We start from the raw sequence: 20,089 nt of genomic DNA on the forward strand, positions 1-20,089 counted from the left end.
TTTTCACACAATGTCACAGATGCCTCAAGTTGAGAGAGCGTGCAATTGGTACGCTTACTGCAGGAATGTCCACCAGAGCTGTTGCCAGAGAAATTAATGCTCATTTCTCTACCATAAGCCACCTTCATTTTAGAGAATTTGGCAGTTCGTCCAACCGGCCTCACAACCACAGACCATGTGTATGGCGTCATGTGGGCGAGCGGTTTGCTGATGTCAACGTTGCGAACAAAGTGCCCCATCGTGGCGGTGGAGCTATGGGCAAGCATAAGCTATGGACAACGAACACAATTGCATTTTTTAAATTGATGGCAATTTGAATGCACAGAGATAACGTGATGAGATCCTGAGGCCCACCACTGTGAGCCATTTTTTTAAGGTATCTGTATTCCCAGTCATGTGAAATCCATAGATTAGGGCCTAATGAATTCATTTCAAGTGACTGATTTCCTTATGAACTGTAACTCAGTAAAATCTTTGAAAGCGTTGCGTTTATATTTTTGTTCAGTATAGTTGAAGGGCGGTGTGTTTTAGTGTAGGTTAATCTACCTAGCCTACATAACGTTGCATGCATATATAGTGGGGCAAAAAATTATTTAGTCAGCCACCAATTGTGCAAATTCTCCCTCTTAAAAAAGATGAGAGATGCCTGTAATTGTCATCATAGGTACACTTCAACTATGACAGACAAAATGAGGGGGGGGAAATCCAGAAAATCACATTGTAGGATTTTTTATGAATTTATTTGCAAATTATGGTGGAAAATAAGCATTTGGTCAATAACAAAAGTTATTTTCCACCATAATTTGCAAATAAATTCATTAAAAATCCTACAATGTGATTTTCTGGATTTTTTCTCTCTCATTTTGTCTGTCAGTTTTAGTGTACCTATGATGGAAATTACAGGCCTCATCTTTTTAAGTGGGAGAACTTGCACAATTGGTGGCTGACTAAATATTTTTTTCCCCCCACTGTACGCCTAGTCACTCATGGATCAAACTCAATTTAAACATTTAACAAAGCATGGAAATGGTGATCTGTTGTTGTTTCTTAAGACTGTGTTCACACAGGCAGCTCAATACTGAGCTTTTTTCCACTAATTGGTCTTTTGTCTAAATCACATTAGATCTTTTCTTGTCAGAACTTTTTCAGAGTTGATTGATCAAAACACCAATTGGTGGAAAAAAAATAGAATTGGGCTGCCTATCTAAACGGAGCCAAAGAGACAGACGTAGTTAACTTCCATTGTAATTATCGTAATAGCTGTTCAAGATGAGTTAAGACTTTTTAAAATCAGATTAGGCTAATCTATCGTAAAAATACAGTTTGGACATCGGAGCATTTTGGCATAAACGCTATCAAGGAAACAAAACAGATGTATTTCATTTCCATTAAGATCTAACAACAGAAAATAGGTTGTACCACAAAGTGCATTTTGCACCCATTTGACATTTTATGAAGAAATTGTGCATCGATATTGAATTTAAAAGACTATTATATTCAATGAAGTTCCCTTTAATATCGACCATATGGAGAACTCAATAAATCAGACTTGCAATCTGTTCACCCCTTGCAATCCACATACTAACACAAGCACTACACACAAGTACATATGGATTGTGTATTGTAGATATGTGGTAGAGTAGTGGCCTGAGGGCACACACTTAGTGTGTTATGAAATGTAATGCCATGCAATGTGTTTAAATTGTACAACGGGTGGGGCTAATCCTGAATGCTGATTGGTTAAAACCGCATCCCAGCCGGTGTCTATTCCACAAGTTACCACCGGCTAAATCTATGATGTTAAAATGCCTATTTACTCCGTTCCATCTGACTGCGCAATCAACTGTCTAATCAGACCAGCAAGGCAATTTATGAACTTGATCGCCACTATAAAAAGCATACAGACATTATTTAATTTAGACTAACATCGGAGATTTTAAATAATCCTTGCTGTCGGTCTCTCCAACATTTGCAACATTGTTTCAATATTCAAATTTGATCTCCAGCTGTCCCATAGTAATGAAGGTGTCGGGACGAGACAGATAGGCAGGCTGCGTTTCTCAGCCAGTCAAAATCATGAATCAGCTGGCATAATTTGACGCGATTGTGTTAGCTGTGCTGTTGGCTAGCTCCTCTGAACAACAGTGTGCTGACGAGAGCGCACATTCTCAATTACATAATTCAGAACACATAAGATCAAGCACACACAAGTGAACCATTTAAAATAAAAAAAAATACAAATGATAAGTCATCTTTCATTGACAAGCTTTAAGTGCATTATTGATGCCCAGAGCTGGAAACACATTGATAGACCTAACTACTAGAAATGGGCAGATGTTTAAGTAGTGTCCCTAAACCTCTTCAATTTGGCATATGTCTGGAAATTAGATAATTCCAGTGCTATTACATATTTGCTGGTTGTTCAGTATTAAAACACACATTCTATCATATCGACCTCACTCAAACATTGTGGTGGTATGGGGTACCCAGGCTACATTCAACTGTCCTTTCAACCTCGTCAAAGTGTCCAAATGTGGTAACTGTACTGTTTTTGCAAACTGGATGTGCCTAAAAATGATTGTTCACTATAAAAACTAAATTCCTACAACACCAACCCCTCTCAAACATTGTGGTATTGTCGGGACACACAGGGTATATTCAAGTGTTTCAAGTGCCTCAAAGTTTAGCCTAGGCATATCCAATGTACTGGTTCTACATACAAATTAACTACTTACGAAAACAATATAGAAGCAACTGATATACAACTCAAATTATACACAATTGTCTTCTCAAACAAACTTGGTTACGCACGTGACATTAGCTGAAATGTATTATTATTTACAAATGGCATTCGTGCTCATTTTACATCCCAGGTGTAGATGATTAGATTTCAATTTCACTGTAGCTTGAGCATGTCGTGATAGTCTGAAGCAGTCCCTCTGCCAGGAAACAAAAAGCCAACTGGCATTTCTGAAAGAAGATCTGTCATTTCCCCCTTTTTCCCCCATGTTTGCAGTACTTTTTTTTGTCTTTTGGCATGTGTGTTGGATAGTCACACTCACCTTGAGTGTGGGGGGGGGGTCTTGTGATGGTTGTGTAGGAAGATTTTGAAGATAAATACACAAGGCAGAGTACGAGAGGTCAATAGAGTACTAACGATCATTGGAAATAGTGTTTTTTCTGTAATAGGGGATTAATGAGCAAAGGGTCAGAGACATTGGAGGAATTTGTCTATACAGTGAGCCTGAAATACGATACTTGTCCTGTCCCTTTGTTCACTGGAGATAATCACTTCGGGAGAATCACCCAAGCACAGAGGGAGCATGAACATCTACCATCTACCTCCCCACATGATTCCTCCTTTTTGAATATGAATAAAAACCTATTGGGGAGCACTGATTTGCTTTGGAGTCAGTGTTATTTAAGAGTAACAACTGCTAACATTTGGTGCCGTGACCCGGATGAATTGTCTGAACAACAAGAAAAACTCAACTGTGTTAATCCAGAAGAAAGAGATAAGGCTGACCCACTTTAAGAGGTGACTCCCAATCTCCCGATTGATGGCATAGAGCTGGCTGATCTAGACCAATACCATTTTAAAAAGAACCAAATCAGGTTCAAATTAGTGCATGCAATGAGTGATACATATCTGTGATATAAGGTTCAAGTCCTTGGTCTTTGTTCTCTATTACAGGGGTTCAAGTCCTCTATTAATTGGTTAGTCCTTTTTGTGAAACCTTGTTGCATAGGAGTTGCTAGTAGAGTAGCAATTTGTACACATGTGGTTAATGTAAGTCTTCAACAAGCTTTTTGAAGTGAACATACGATTTATGAGACAACGTATTCAAGAAGAGGTTTGAGTCCTCAAAAGGGGTTACATGCACACATTCTTTGGGGTTAAATTAATATATTAAAACAGAGATATATGATCCAACTTTTGAAGTTAATATAATGCCATTGTTAAGTGAGAAAACCACTTAACAGCTCCTCCGGATGTGAGAATGAAAAAGATTTTAAATTCACCGTCTAGTGATATGAAGAACCATTTCAAAGTAGAGGAGTGTAGACGAGAGAATAAAGAAATATTCCGTCATTGTTGACAAAGATGGAATCTATCCGAAATACAAAAAGCTTGAGGAAAAATACAGATGTCTAACTCGTTGACAAAGACAAGACGGTCTTTAACTTTTATAGCCAAAGTAGGTTAACGGGATGAGAAATTCTTTCTGGCGAATCATGACAGGATATTGCAGAGCGATAAGGATAGTTTGAAAGCTCTTGGTGAACATTTCAATACCTTGAAAGAAGAAATTCAACAATTACAGGCTAGGGTCGTAAAAAAAATAAAAAATAGACTTGACCCCCACAAGTGGACCCTTTGTTCCCTCAATCTACCCTTAGGCTGAGTTCCGCAAGGATGATCGGGTTTCAAGCATCTGGTCAGCACTGCATGGCTTTGAGTCAACAGAATCTGACAGCAGTGACGAATGACATCTTAGGCCAACCAGAACACAGGCTGTAAAAGGTAGTGAAGACAAACCTCCGGTGACAGTAATCACACATAAATCAGCATCCCCAAAACAGTAGGACAAATGTTCAAAAACTTTGATGCATCCACGAGACGTGGGTATCAAGAGTTGTGCAGGTTCCGAGTGAAACAACATTATTTGTTCAGTGGAAGAGAAACCTGGTGCATGTCATTATTGCGGATTTCTGATCACTATCAAACGAGAATGTCGGAAAATAAATTGTGTTCTTATGAAGAATGGCCAGGAGAAGCCAGGTCTGTCTAAGGGGAAACGGGACAATGATACAATGCTGATGCAGAAATGTAAGAAGCTCCGTCTGGCTCAGCAGCAAGTTTGCTGGATGCTGTGGAAGGAAACTAATAGACCCCCGCTTTACTTATCATCTCAGCTCGTGAACATATGTAATCAGATGGAATATATGTGAACGTGATGGTTAACAACTTTGCAGTAGATAAGGGTGCTTGAGTCACTGTATTGCCCATATCTTAAGCAAAATATACATGTCCTCAGTACACGGGCAAGAAGATGTGTGGAGGGGAGACATGAAACAAACCCAACCACCATATCAATATCTATTGATCCAATGAAGATTGATGCAGGGGTGTGGATAAGATCATTTCAACAATCAATGTAAGGCCTTGATGTTATTATGCAACTTGACTCTACACTGAACATTTATGAAGGAACGATGACATGGCAAATTAGACAACTGCAGGGATCTACAGTTCCAAACCATCCTATTTGGACTACGAAGAAAAATGAGGGGCCAATCTCAGGTGCAGAAGCATAGTAACATGCTGACCAGAACGGACACGTCGCAAAATAAATGTAGAAATCCATGTTATTCAATTATTGCGACAACAAGCGTCTGCGATGCCAAGGGCTAAAATAGAACTGATTAGCATTTCTGACGCAGATCGCACTGAAAGTCCTGACTCTCCCATCTCCTCATTGGTTATACCCACGTGGGTGATTGTCTTTCAAACTATTTTGCAGGTCGTCGTGGTAGTACTATGAAAGTTTAGATTCCGATTATCATATAAGTTCAAAGATGAAAAAGACAAAAGGAGGAGAGATGACTAGAAACGATTCGGTTGGCCGTTTTGAGTTTGGATGAATTGTCGGAGTGGAGGACCTTGTGCATTTCAGGTAAAATAACAACTCAATGTTTATATCCCAGGACAAATTAGCTAGCAAGTGCAAGCTAACTAGCTAAATTGCCATACGTGTTTAATGCTTTTCGACCTGTCCCCAAATTAATGTCATTGGTTCAGAGTTTGTTTTGATATTTTAACCTGCATGTTGTGATCGCGTTTGGTGTAGGGGGACAAAATACATTTATGCACGATGGCGCACGTGTGCAGCCGGTTTGGGATCCATGTAAGATGCTCAGAACCTGATAAGCTTCTATGTTGTACACCGCAATCATCATATTAGGGATATCTAAGTGAAATGTCCAACGGTTTCCTGAAAATCGGGACATGCTTACTTACAGAAATCTATGTCAAATATCACTCTTGAAACCAGGACAAGTTACTTTCACCTTTTTTTTTCCTTCGTTACGGTTTCCGTCGTTACAGGTTATGAGAATCTACAGTCTGAAGCAATATCCCTTGATCCAAGGACTGTATTTGAAAGGATACAAGATCACCGGTGAAGTGTTCATTAGAAAAGTCCTTATCAACCAGTGGAACGGAAGAATAATTCCTCACTCCTGGCAGACTGTCAGAACATAATTTCTAATAGTTATCTATGTGGGACTGATACCAGTGTGGAAGAGCTGGTCCCTTTAAAAGGACTTGGTGAATTTCCAATAGGACAATTGGAAAAAAAAAATTTGGGTGAGTTTCCTCATCATTACACCTGTTAATACTAATAACTTTGCTTGAAATCTATTTCTTATTGTAACAGCAAGTACAACATGCCCTTTGTGTTTTATAGAAATGCAAGGTGTTTAATGTGAATGATTTTATGCTTACTGCTAATGTTATTTATACTGTCTATTTTTTCATGTTCTAAAAATACCCTTTAAGTATATTTCTTTTCAAAATGGTCTAGGGGAGAGTAAGAATATTTCGAAGATAAATACACAACGCCGAGTACAAGAGTTCAATAGAGTACTATTGATGAGTGGAAATACTGCTTTTTCTGTAATAGGGGATTAATGAGCAACGTTAGAGACATAGGAGGAATGAGTCTATAAAGTGAGCCTGAAACAGCATACTTGTTATTTGGCCATTGGCCCAGTTTTATTGCAAGGAATTCTAACTGGTCAACCAGTCAAGGTTATAAACTACACCCTGTCCCTTTGTTCACTGGAGAATCACAGAAGATAATCACCCAGGAGAGAATCACTGAGGACAGGGGAGCATGAACATCTACCTCCCCACATGATTTGTCCTTTTTGAATAAGAATAAACACATTTACCTCCACCTGATTTGCTTTAGAGTCTGTGTTAATGAAAAGTAACAAGTGCTAACAGTTGTGAGGTGGCTTTGGGTCCCCAATTCTGTCATTTCCAACACAGCTGCTCTCGGAAGGCCAACTGGGTGAGGGGTTTGACCTTTTGCTTTGGCATTTACTGTATCAATCTCCACAAAGTGGTAAAAAAAAGATTTTAAAAAAAGAGTCTTATACCACTTCCTGGTCTTGTGGAGGACCTGGTAGTAGCCCATCAGAGCATCAGATAGGTCAGTACTCCCATATTGGAATTGTAGTCCTTCAGAGAAACCTGGACTTTTTTCCTCACCAATGCCCCATTGGCATTTTTCACCCTCATTGAGACATGGTCGTTATGGCCTTACGCTGTGTGGTGAGCATGGTTACTTTCCTAGTGTCCTTCCATTTTAAAAAAAAGCTGCTTGTTAGTCCTGATCCAACGTAATGTCCCCCTCTCCACTGTATTTGTCATGTCGTTTACCTTGGTCTTGGGGAAAACTATTCTGATAGGGCGAATGGTGCCAGAATCCCATCTTTTCTTTATCAAGAGGTCTATGAAAAGTGGATATAGAACCATCAGATGGGGTGATTGACATAGCAGCGGGGGAAGCTCGCTGGGGGAAGGGATGGCTCCCAAACATCATCCAAACTATTTGCATCCAATAAAGAGATATTGTTGTGAGACAGAATTACAGTTGACTAAATTTACAAAATGACATTACTATAAAGTAAAAACACCAAGCCTAAACTTTACCTGGACAGTGACTCACATTAGGTGTGAAGCACACACACAATGCAAACAGTAACACCTTGGAGACAGAGGGAAAGGTGAGAACCACAAATAAACAATGGCCATGAGAGTTTAGTGGCCTCTCCAAAGTTACAAGGATGAAACTTAGACAATAACTACTTTGGAATTACATAACATTGAAATTACTTGTTACATAGGCCTATGTAAACTACATCCAAATCACAAAAAGCTTACAAAAAACAATATAGTAAATTAGATATAAAGTCAAGAAAATAATTGACTTACAGATCTTAAAATGGGTCCAATCCCTCTGGAAAGCAAACTTCGTCAGCCCGAGTCGGAATCATTTACATTACATTTACATTTAAGTCATTTAGCAGACGCTCTTATCCAGAGCGACTTACAAATTGGTGCATTCACCTTATGACATCCAGTGGAACAACCACTTTACAATAGTGCATCTAAATATTTTAAGGGGGGGGGGGGGTGAGAAGGATTACTTTATCCTATCCTAGGTATTCCTTAAAGAGGTGGGGTTTCAGGTGTCTCCGGAAGGTGGTGATTGACTCCGCTGTCCTGGCGTCGTGAGGGAGTTTGTTCCACCATTGGGGAGCCAGAGCAGCGAACAGTTTTGACTGAGCTGAGCGGGAACTGTACTTCCTCAGTGGTAGGGAGGCGAGCAGGCCAGAGGTGGATGAACGCAGTGCCCTTATTTGGGTGTAGGGCCTGATCAGAGCCTGGAGGTACTGAGGTGCCGTTCCCCTCACAGCTCCGTAGGCAATCACCATGGTCTTGTAGCGGATGCGAGCTTCAACTGGAAGCCAGTGGAGAGAGCGGAGGAGCGGGGTGACGTGAGAGAACTTGGGAAGGTTGAACACTAGACGGGCTGCGGCGTTCTGGATGAGTTGTAGGGGTTTAATGGCACAGGCAGGGAGCCCAGCCAACAGCGAGTTGCAGTAATCCAGACGGGAATCCTCTTTGTCCGACTCCAGTATTTTATTCTAAGCTTTTATGGTCGTTATACTGTCTTTTAAGGTTCCTGTTCGATATGCTGAATTACACCCCCCCCCTCCACGAGAAGCTAAATTGTATGCAAAAGCAATTAAATTAAATTAAATCAGTTTACAATGTAAATGTAGCGTGTTTGGTGCGTCTCGTCTGAGCCAGGTAGCAATATTTCATATAACGCATGAAAAAAAAGTTCTACGGCTTCCTTTGTCCCACCCAGGTTAACTGCATATTCCTGGAAAGCCTCTAATTGTCTACAAGACTGTCAAGGTGACATAGTAATGGATGTACACTGTGCCTAAGCAGGCAAAATTATATCTTTGCGCATCAAAAATATGATCACTCGTGGACATTAGACGTTACCATTAAGTTATACATCAGATATGTAGCCCATTGCCAATGTTTTGTTCCTAAACAACCTAAGAATTAATTTGATACCCCCATGTAGCTATAGCTCAAACACAGACCAAATCGAAGCTTACCTTGTTGGTAAAAACGTTCTCAATAACAGTAGGTCACAAGCAGACAAATAATATATCCTCATGATCTGTGGATGCCCGGCATTCGGTGTTTATCAACGTATTCCTTGTTTATTTTGATTATGCTTCACAACGCTAACCAGTATGTAGGTAGCAGCCATCTTGAAGCGAGGTCATGAGCTCAGCCTGGCCTTTTTAAATTGAACCTTTATTTAACTAGTCAAGTCAATTAACCTTTTGCGTGTAGGGGGCAGTATTTGTGCTTTTGGCTTAAAAACATACCCATTTTAAACTGCCTATTTCTCAGCCCCAGAAAATAGAATAATAAATATAATTGTCAGATTAGGATAGAAAACAACTAAAGTTTCCAAAACTGTAAAAATATTGTCTGTGAGTATAACTAAACTGGCGAAAGCCTGAGAAATCCAATCAGGAAGTGCCTCTTATTTTGAAACCTCTCCGTTCCTATGCACGCCTATCCTCCATTTAAAGGGATATCAACCAGATTCCTTTTTATATGGCTTCCCTAAGGTGTCAACAGTCTTTAATCATAGTTTCAGGCTTTTATTTTGAAAAATGAGCGTGAAGGATCACATTGCGTAAGTAGATAGGTGAGGGCTCCGAGTGAGTTTTGCGCAATTGAGTAAAGCCGCCATTGTTCCTCCCGCTGTCATTGAAAAACCTACACACTGTTGACATATTTAAAAAACAACCTGAAGATTGATTATGAAAAAACGTTTGACATGTTTGTGGACATTATGGATATTTGGAATATACGTCTGCGTTGTCGTGACCGCTCTTTCCTGTGCATTTCTGAACATAACGTGACAAACGTCAGTATTTTGGGTATAAAAATGATCTTTATGGAACAAAAGGAACATTTGTTGTGAAACTGGGAAGTCTCGTGAGTGAAAACATCCGAAGATCAAAAGGTAAACTATTTTTTTGATTGCTTTTCTGATTTGTGACCTAGCTACTTAATGCTTAGTGTACATAATGTTATGCTATCAAGAAACTTAAACGCTTGGATTGCTTTCGCTGTAAAGCATAATTTCAAAATCTGAGACGACAGGTCGATTAACAAAAGGTTAAGCTGTGTTTTCCTATGTTGCACTTGTGATTTCATGAATATGAATATTTTTTTGTAATATTATTTGACTGTTGCGCTATGCTTATTCAGCAGTTGCTGATGACAATTACCCCGCTACCGGGATGGGTAGCGTCAAGAAGTTAAGAACAAATTCTTACTTACAATGACGGCCTACCAGGAAACAATGGTTTAACTGCCATGTTCAGGGGCAAAACGACAGATTTTTACCTTGTCAGCTCAGAGATTCGATCCAGTAACCTTTCAGTTACTGGCCCAACACTAACCACTAAGCTACCTGCCACCTTATATATTCGCATGCCCATATATGGTAGTAAGTCACACCGATCAATAGCCAAGATACTCGGCATTCCGCAGAAACCCTGCAGATAGGGGCTACCGTTCACACAGACTGAATTGAAAAATAGTCTCCGCAAATATGGGGACTCCACATTTAAGAGGTTAAACAAATGCAAATCCAGCTACTGTTATTCTGGTTGCACTGTTTGACGTGACTAAGTTAGCCACAGTTGGCTACCTAGCAAGCAAGGGATAACAACGTTGCCAGCCAGTATGGCAATGAAACATTTAGAACGAACGACTGGGTTGAGTCCATAGAGAACAAAAGACGGAATGACTGGTTCGCGTCTCTGCAAAACGAACCAACGACTAGCCTGCTTGTGTAGCGTCCTTAGATGTGTGTCGGGACTATATTTTGTCGAAATAGTATTAATAAATACATCAAAATAAAATGTTGATTTGAATGTGGTAACCCGTTGTATAAAAGTGATAAATACCCGAGAAGTCGGTGTTGAGGATATACGGCGCATTCAGAAAGTATTCAGACCCCTTGACTTTTTCTACAGTTACGTTAGACTTATTCTAAAATGGATTAAATATATTTTTTCACCCCTCAATCTACACAATACCAATTATATAATGACAAAGTGAAAACAGGTTTTTAGAAATGTATTACAGATAAAACAGAAATATCCTATTTAAATAAGTATTCAGACCCTTTGCTATGAGACTCGAAATTGTAGCTCAGATGCTTCCTGTTTCCATTTATCATCCTTGAGATATTTCTACAACTTGATTAGAGTCCACCTGTGGTAAATTCAATTGATTAGACATGATCTGGAAAGGCACACACATCTATATAAAAAGGTCCCAAAGTTGACCGTGCATGTCAAAGCAAAAACCAATCAATGAAGTAGAAGGAAATGTCTGTAGAGCGCCGAGACAGGATTGTGTCGAGGCACAGATCTGGGGAAAAGTACCAAAATATGTCTGCAGCATTGAAGGTGCCCAAGAACACAGTGGCTTGGTGCTGGGCGATATGGCCGAAATATATCACAGTATTTTAAAATTGGACGGTATGGCAGTATTTTTTTTTTTTATAATAAAAGTTACACATTTGCTTTATGAGTAGTGAGTGATCCTAGGGTGCAACACATAGATTAAGTGATTGCAATAAGTCTCTCCATTCTGATTGAACAGTATAAAACTTCAACCAAAATAAATGTCAGCACTTTTTTATAATTTCTGCATTTCCTGCACTCAATTGCAGTGTTGGAAAAAGTACCCAATTGTCATACTTGAGTAAAAGATAATAGAAAATTACTCCGATAAAAGGGAGTCACCCAGTAAAATACTACATATGTATATTTAAAACAAAATACTTTTACTCAAGTATCAAAAGTAAAAGTATAAATAATTTGAAATTCCTTATATTAAGAAAAGAAAAAGATGGTGCCATTTGGTTATTTTATTTACAGATAGCCAGGGGCACACTTCCAACACTCAGACATAATTTACAAAGCATTTGTGTTTAGGGAGTCCTCCAGATCAGAGGCAGTAGATGACCTGGGATGTTCTCTTAACAAATGCGTGAATTGGACCCTTTTCCTGTCCTGCTAAGCACTCAAAATGTCACGAGTACTTTTAGGTGTCAGGGAAAAATGGAGTAAAAAGTACAGTATTTTCGTTTAGAAATGTAGTGAAGTTGTCAAAAAAAAAAACAGTAAAGTACAGAATCCCCCCCAAAATAAAAACTTACGTGGTACTTAAGTCTTTTTAAACCACTGCTCAGTTGACAATTTCCACACTGCCACGTAGGGCTTTACGATATGGGCAAATAATATAGGACCTATTTTTTAACCAAATGTTGCAAATGCGATTTGACTTCCGAATTAGAGCAAAACGTTTGGAATCATGGACATCGAATGACTATTCTAAATCTATAAGAATATAATAGTGGGCACTTTGAATACAGCGTTTGAGATGACCACAAATTAAAATGCCAGGGTGTAGGGATGCACGATATAAAATGCCGGGGAGTAGGGATGCACGATATATCGGTGAAAATATCAGAATCAGCCGATACTAGCTAAAAAATGCCAACATCGGTATCAGCCGATGTGATAGGTGCATGTTCATTAATTGTTTATGGTTCATTGAACAAGCATGGGGAACAGTGTTTAAACCCTTTACAATGAAGATCTGTGAAGTTGTTTAGATTGTGGTTATTTTTTTATTGAGTTTAGAATGCTAGTGGATTTATATTAAGAAGCAAAGTGAAAACAGCATTGTTGTCATCAACATTGTTGCATGTGCAGCATTGACCATGCAGACTGAACGCAAGTGTCTCGTGGTTGAGGAACATCAAATGCACTCGAGTGACAGGGGGCATGGCTAGGTCTGTGTTGAAAGTGGCATAGAGAGAAAGAGCCGCAAGAGATGATTCAAGTAGCGAAGTAAACCATAAAAATTGACATTACACATGGCTTATCGCATTTAACAAACCAAATATTCAAATACCAGTATTGACGGTAAACCAAAACCGGTCCCTGCATCAATACCAGTATATCATAAAATATGGTATACCGCCCAACCCTACAGTGGCCTACATTATTCTTAAAATGGAAGAAATTTAGAACCACCAAGACTCTCCATAGAGCTGGCTGCCCAGCCAAACTGAGCAATCACCGGAGAAGGGCCTTGGCCAGGGAGGTGACCAAGAACCTGATGGTAACTGACGGAGATCCTATGTAGAGATGGTTGTCCTTCTGGAAGATTCTCCCATCTCTGCAGCACTCCACCAATCAGGCCTTTATTGTAGAGTGGCCACACGGAAGCCACTCCTCAGTAAAAAGCACATGACAGCCCGCTTGGAGTTTGCCAAAAGGCACCTTTTATTTTTTATTTTACCTTTATTTAACTAGGCAAGTCAGTTAAGAACAAATTCTTATTTTCAATGACGGCCTAGGAACAGTGGGCTAACTGCCTGTTCAGGGGCAGAACAACAGATTTTGTACCTTGTCAGCTTGGGGGTTTGAACTTGAAACCTTCCAGTTACTAGTCCAATGCTCTAACCACTAGGCTACCCTGCCGCCCCAGGACTCAGACCATGAGAAACAAGATTCTCTGGTCTGATGAAACAAAGATTGGCATTCAGGCCAAATAGTTCAATCGTCACGTCTGGAGGAAACCTGAAACCATCCCCATTGTGAAGCATGGCAGTGGCAGCATCATGCTGTGGGGATGTTTTTCAGTGGCAGGGACTAGTCAGGATTGAGGGAAAGACGAACGGAGCAAAGTACAGTGAGATCCTTGATGAAAACCTGCTCCAGAGTGCTCAGGACAACGACCCTAAGCACACAACCAAGACAATGCAGGAGTGGCTTCGGGTCAAGTCTCTGAATGTCCTTGGGTGGCCCAGCCAGAGCCCGGACTTGAACCTGATCACACATCTCTGGAGACCTGAAAATAGCTGTGCAGCGACGCTCCCCATTCAACCTGAAAGAGCTTGAGAGGATCTGCAGTGAAGAATGGGAGAAACTCCCCAAATACAGGTGTGTCAAGCTTGTAACATCATACTTCACAAGACTTGAGGCTGTAATCGCTGTCAAAGGTACTTCAACAAAGTACTGAGTAATAGGACTGAATACGTAAGTAAATGTGTAAATCATTTTTTAATTCTTAATAAATGTGCAAATGTGCATTGCTAAAAACCTCTTTTTACTTTGTCATTATGGGTTATTGTGTGTAGATTGATGGGGAAAATGTTTTATTTAATCCATTTGAGAATAAGGCTGTAACATAACAAAATGTGGAAAAAGGAGTCTGAATACTTCCCGAATGCACTGTATTGGCACGGTTTGCTTGCACTCAAACTCGTCTCGGGCCTAACACCCGTGTCAATTTACCCTTCAAACACCGGCTTATCAGGGATTATCACTTAAGGCAGTTATATACAATTAATGTTGCTGGACTTCCTTGGCAGAAGTAAATCAAATAAGTAAATGAGGATCCTTAATAACCCTCTGTGACTTTTAAGAAGATTTTAACCCACAACATTTTGACAAGTTTTTACTATCATTGTAAAGCCCTAGTTATTTTGTTGCTATGACTAATTAACTTTATGGTTGATTTAAGATGAAATCATCAACCATGTTACTTTATTTGGCACATAATAGGCACTTACTATAGTAATTTATTTAACCTCGAGATGGAAAAATGTGTAAAATGAAGTTGAACATGTGCTCTTTATGACAGAATGTAAAAAAATTATGTGAAATCTGTTTTTTATGGACTAAGTTACACTCAAAAAGGTGGAATGACTGATCTTTATATATTTTTAAAAATATATTTCTTTAAAGTTTAAATATTTGTTTTACTCTTCCATTGTAAATTGTCGCAACCAAGATCAACCAGTTATGGTTTACAGAGGGAGTGGTTTGTTGTGGCACGGTTAAAACAAACTGTGATATCTTTGCACCGAATCACCTCAGTGAGCTGCTAACATCTTCCACCCAACAACAACAATCTTAAACAAGGACTATATTCATTAGGCACCAAACGGAAGAAAACAATGAAACAGGGAAGGACAACCTGGACTTGTCCAATAAGAAACATTTAGCTAAACTGTGAACCTACTAAACACAGCCAAGTGCAAACAGATTATGTAATTACTACATTTCACAAATCATAGTGCTGAGACACAGCTACTCCATTCACAGCACAGCCCTGCCTACCTGAGCCTGACAAATACTGAGGAATGTAAACAATTGCAGCATTATGTCATTAACTTTAAATTGCTATCAACAGGTCCAAATAATTTGCAACCCTGACAGGATTACCTTGGTTCCCCATTGGACTGAGCAGATGTACGCCTAACTAAATTGCGATGCACAGTACACACCCTTTTTCGGTGGGAATACAAACCAAAACAACTGGTCTAACTTAGGTGACATTGTATGTCAGGGTAAGCTTCTGAAATGTCATTAACTTTAAATTGCTATCAACAGGTCCAAATAATTTGCAACCCTGACAGGATTACCTTGGTTCCCCATTGCACTGAGCAAATGTACGCCTAACTAAGTTGCGATGCACAGTACACACCCTTTTTTGGTGGGAATACGAACCAAAACAACTGGTCTAACTTAGGTGACATTGTATGTCAGGGTAAGCTTCTGAAATGTACCGGTACACCATTTCTATGTGAAAATGGAACTAGGCAAATTCTACTTCCCATCAAATAGACAATTGAAAGCATAATGTTTTTGTTCTGCGTCGACTGTCAAAAGGTGTACACAACCTAAATGACCAGGTATTTGAAAACATTCCAATACTGTTTTTATCCTAGGTTCAATTAAAATAAGTGTCTTATCTGCAGGTAACATGACAGTCCGTCATAGCTTCACTGACAATCAGTAAAACAAAATATGTAGGGTGTTCCTGGATTACAGAAAAAGTCAAACATAATCAGCTACAGCATAAAATGCAGACAGGGCCAAAATGCAAAACACTGCAGCACTGACAACGCATTACTTGAAATTCGGGAAGTTTGTGAGGTGTCATCGTGAAAAAAAGCTTTTGCATCATAGTGCCAGTAACACAGATGAATTAAATCATATTTACATCTATTTAGCCAACTTCATTGATTTGACTAGCTAGGCTATTTTCTCTGTAGCATAGTAATTAATGTTAGACATGCGCGGACTACAACAGGTTATTACTGTGAAATGTTCACAGGTCTACCTCTTGTATTCTGCACATGTGACAAATAAAATGTGTAAGATATGTATGAGATGGAGATAATTAAGACAGGGCTTTGCTATGCTGTTCATGGACACACTATTATTGCACACTTCCGACAAGTAACAGGGCAGGCCACATGGCATCCTCTATTCCTCTAGCAGGTGGTGGCCTTGGCAAATTATTCCCCGCCTCCATTTGGACTCCTCGCTTCAAACATAAATGCTCACGTTTAGAACAGGAACACGTTTAGCTGACTTGGCAAAATAGAACCATAATTAACAGTTCGACAAAATTAGAGAACACACAGAAGTGATAGAATGTAGCAGTACCTAACTAACCTCCTTAATGTCACTGCGCTCCAAGACACGTGCAAACATAAACAATGGGGTGATATACCCATGCACGTGGGAGGTGGTATGCTTTGTTAAAGAAATATAAATGCCTGCCTATCTTTATGTCATCTGCAATCAAGGTTTATACCATCTCAATAAATTGTGTATTGCATTTACCTGAGTTGGGACTACTGGGTCAGCATCCTCAGCTTGCCAGACCTCGACCACGCTGGACATTTGACTCAGGGCTTCGTGGGAGGAAGAGAGGGGGACGAGGTGTAAATGTGAAAACTTGAGCAGAAAACACTCGCTGTCAAGCACATCAGATAAAAAAAGAAAGAAATAATGTCTAGATAAAATGCTTTACCCCCCAAAAAATATAACAGGGGACAGCGAAACGGCTGTTTGTCAACGTTTAGCATAAACTTGTGCAAATGCTTGACTGACAAAGGCGTGTATTCAACTGCCCATGATCCCACTCTCCGAGGGTGGCTCGGGGAGAGTTGAAAAATGTGATATCCCAATTCACACATGAAGTATTAATACACACTTGTACATGTGTTAAATAGGCCAGTAAGCACCCACGAAATCATCATCATCAACGTTGCTTTTAGGTTAGCTAGCTTTGGCTTTGCTAGCGTGTAAACACATAGCTTTAACATTTATAAAAGCCGAGCTATACATTTATAACACAACCAATAAATACACTGAAACATTTAAAAACACACAACCAAAGTGATAACAATGGCATCTGGCAAGCTAACTATCATTAAACGAAGTTCCCTTGTAGCTAAATTCGCTAGCTACTGTAACGCGACACTTGACTGAAATAACGTTATGGCTTGCATGAACCAACACAGGAAACTGTCCACTGATTAAAAACAAATATAAAAATACTTAATAAAATAGTCTTAGCACTTATAAGTGTACGACGTTCGCAACATTTCTGCAGACATTAACACATTCAAAATTATCACGCAAATTATGCCGAATTGGAATCCACAATACGATGGTTGCAGTAGCCCTCCCGTTTTCGCATAGCGACTTGTCCTCACTGTCAACTCGGTAACGTTCGCTCTAACGTTACTGGCAGTTCTCGCCGACATTTTCGCAATGGGTGGTTAACGTTAATTATTAAAGAAAAATGGACTTCACCAGACCTTGCAATTGAGCCCCTCCATGCTGTATGCAGGGCAAAAGTAGCGGTAGAATTCCGAGTATAATATTAATCCACGTTTTTCTGTGACAGCGGCTGCCTTGTTGGAACTCCCGTACCACCGCCATGCTGCCCTGTTCAGCTAGCAGCCTGCCTTGTGCTACGCTTGGCTTTCTCTTTCTCTTGCTTTCGCTCCCCGTCTATAGCAAACCCTCCCACCCTGTTCTGTTCCTCGCCCTCTTTCTCGTTGTGTGTGTGGAGAGTATGCGCCGACCACAGCCAAGGCGTTGCATTCATCGGCCTGCCTGCGTTGGCTGATTTTGGCACAATGAGGTGGACTTGAACGTGACGAACTAAACGCACCAAATGATCCAACTCATGGGAATATCGCGTGGCCAGTCCAATACGCAGGTAAATCGTGCAGAAAACAAAGTTTATACGAAACATTCTATTTCGTTTTTTTTCTTCCCGCGCGGGCAAACAACTGTCATGCGGTCAACCAAAGCAAATCTAGGTTATGATGATGCGCTTGTGGACCCATTGTTTTAAAATCCCCCATACCCCGTTCTACTGAGGTTGAAAAACGTTGTGCCAATCAATAGATCACTCCAAAGGTTGAGAGATTCCATCATGTGGTTCCCATTTGGAATAATCAAACTGCAATATTCATAGTACTAGAAGTCCCTCCAACATCAACACCAATGAAGTCCTGCAAACTCAAATTATGCCATGAGAACCCTGTCACATAAAGCACATTTCTTGCACTTCCTCTAATACTCGTTTTATAACTGAAGAGTTATAAAGGACATTGGTATTCAAGTTCAACATTGAAACAGGCCATATGCTGTAGGCCAGTGTTAGGTTAGCAACAATAACTGGTAGACAATTAGTGGAATACATAAAAGTCACAAGCCTATATTTTATTTAAGTACATTTTGGACACTACTGCTCAAGGGTGAAGTACATTTTTTGGGGTGCAGACTTCAGGTCAACCTTAATGAATCAGAATGGACAGGCTAAGCAGGTTCACACACAAATATCACACATACTCTTCCATGGTGGGTGTGTCATTGTTCAAACGTTTAGGCCAAACATGTTTAGACAAGGTATGTTATGCTTGAAATAATATCTGCACACGGTAGAGGGTTCAGGTCAAATATACTGAACAAAAATAAATGCAACAGGCAATAATTCTGAGTTACAGTTCATTTAAGGAACTGATATAAATTCATTAGGCCCTAATCTATGGATTTCACATGACTGGGTAGGGGTGCAGCGATGTGTGGGCCTGGGAGGGCATAGGCCCACCCAATCAGAATTTGTTTTTCCCCACAAAAGGGCTTTATTACAGACAGAAATGCTCTTGTTTCATCAGTTGTCCGGGTGGCTGGTCTCAGACAATCTCGCAGGTAGAGGTCCTAAACTGGCGTGGGTACACATGGTCTGAGGTTGAGGCCAGTAGGACGTACATGCCAATTGCGCACTCCCTCAAAACATGAGACATCTGTAGAATTGAGTTGTGTGACAAAACTGCACATTTTAAGAGTGGCCTTTTATTGTTCCCAGCACAAGGTGCACCTGTGTAAGGATCATGCTGTTTAATCAGCTTCTTGATATGCCACACCTGTCAGGTGGATGGTTTATCTTGGCAAATAAGAATTGCTCACATATAGGGATGTAAACAAATTTATGCACAAAATTTGAGAGAAATAAGCTTGCTGTACATATGGAACATGTCTGGGATCTTTTTATTTCAGTTCAAGAAAGTAACACTTTTGCGTTTATATATTATATTTTTGCACAGTATAGTAGTAGCAGCACGTCCTACTGGGCGGCAGTAGCCTGACTGGTAGAAGTGTTGGGCCAGTAACCAAAAGGTTGCTGGATCAAATCTCAGAACCGCCAAGGTAAATATCTATCGTTCTGCCCCTGAGCAAGGCAGTTAACGCCCAACAACTGCTCCCCAGGCACATGGACTTCGAATAGTTCGCCCCCTACACAACTCTGATTCAGAGGGGTTTGGTTAAATGCGGAAGACAGTTTTCAGAAGAATGCATTCAGTTTTACAACTGACTAGACATCCCCCTTTCCCAAAATATATAATAATGCTGAATCTGCTGTAATGAGAAAATGGAATTAGGAATACATTGAACATTTTGAAATACATGAAAAACATGCATAAGAAAGGATAAAGCAGTAAATGATCATTCAAACTGTAGATGTATTGTCACTGCAAAGTGAAGAAATGGGTAGGATCTGTGTGGA

The 20,089-nt window shown here is 39.9% G+C and overlaps 1 protein-coding gene across 6 annotated transcripts in view; it reads right to left on the reverse strand.

The window, feature by feature from the left end:
* tmem131l (transmembrane 131 like) overlaps window positions 1-18,310 on the reverse strand; it is a 90,411-nt gene extending 72,101 nt beyond the window's left edge. For 2 of the 6 annotated variants that reach the window (XM_046325277.1, XM_046325276.1), the window contains exons 1-2: window positions 17,829-18,307; window positions 16,846-16,916 (exon numbers count right to left, since the gene is read on the reverse strand). In XM_046325277.1, coding sequence (XP_046181233.1) covers window positions 16,846-16,916; window positions 17,829-17,952 — 195 coding nt within the window. In that variant the 5' untranslated portion in view covers window positions 17,953-18,307. Of the gene's footprint in view, window positions 1-16,845; window positions 16,917-17,828 lie in introns of all 6 variants that reach the window. The other 4 variants (XM_046325282.1, XM_046325281.1, XM_046325280.1 and 1 more) reach the window with 3 other exon arrangements.
* Window positions 18,311-20,089: the final 1,779 nt, after the last annotated feature.

The sequence above is a fragment of the Oncorhynchus gorbuscha genome, linkage group LG24, assembly GCF_021184085.1.
Source record: "Oncorhynchus gorbuscha isolate QuinsamMale2020 ecotype Even-year linkage group LG24, OgorEven_v1.0, whole genome shotgun sequence".
Classification (NCBI taxonomy): domain Eukaryota; kingdom Metazoa; phylum Chordata; class Actinopteri; order Salmoniformes; family Salmonidae; genus Oncorhynchus; species Oncorhynchus gorbuscha.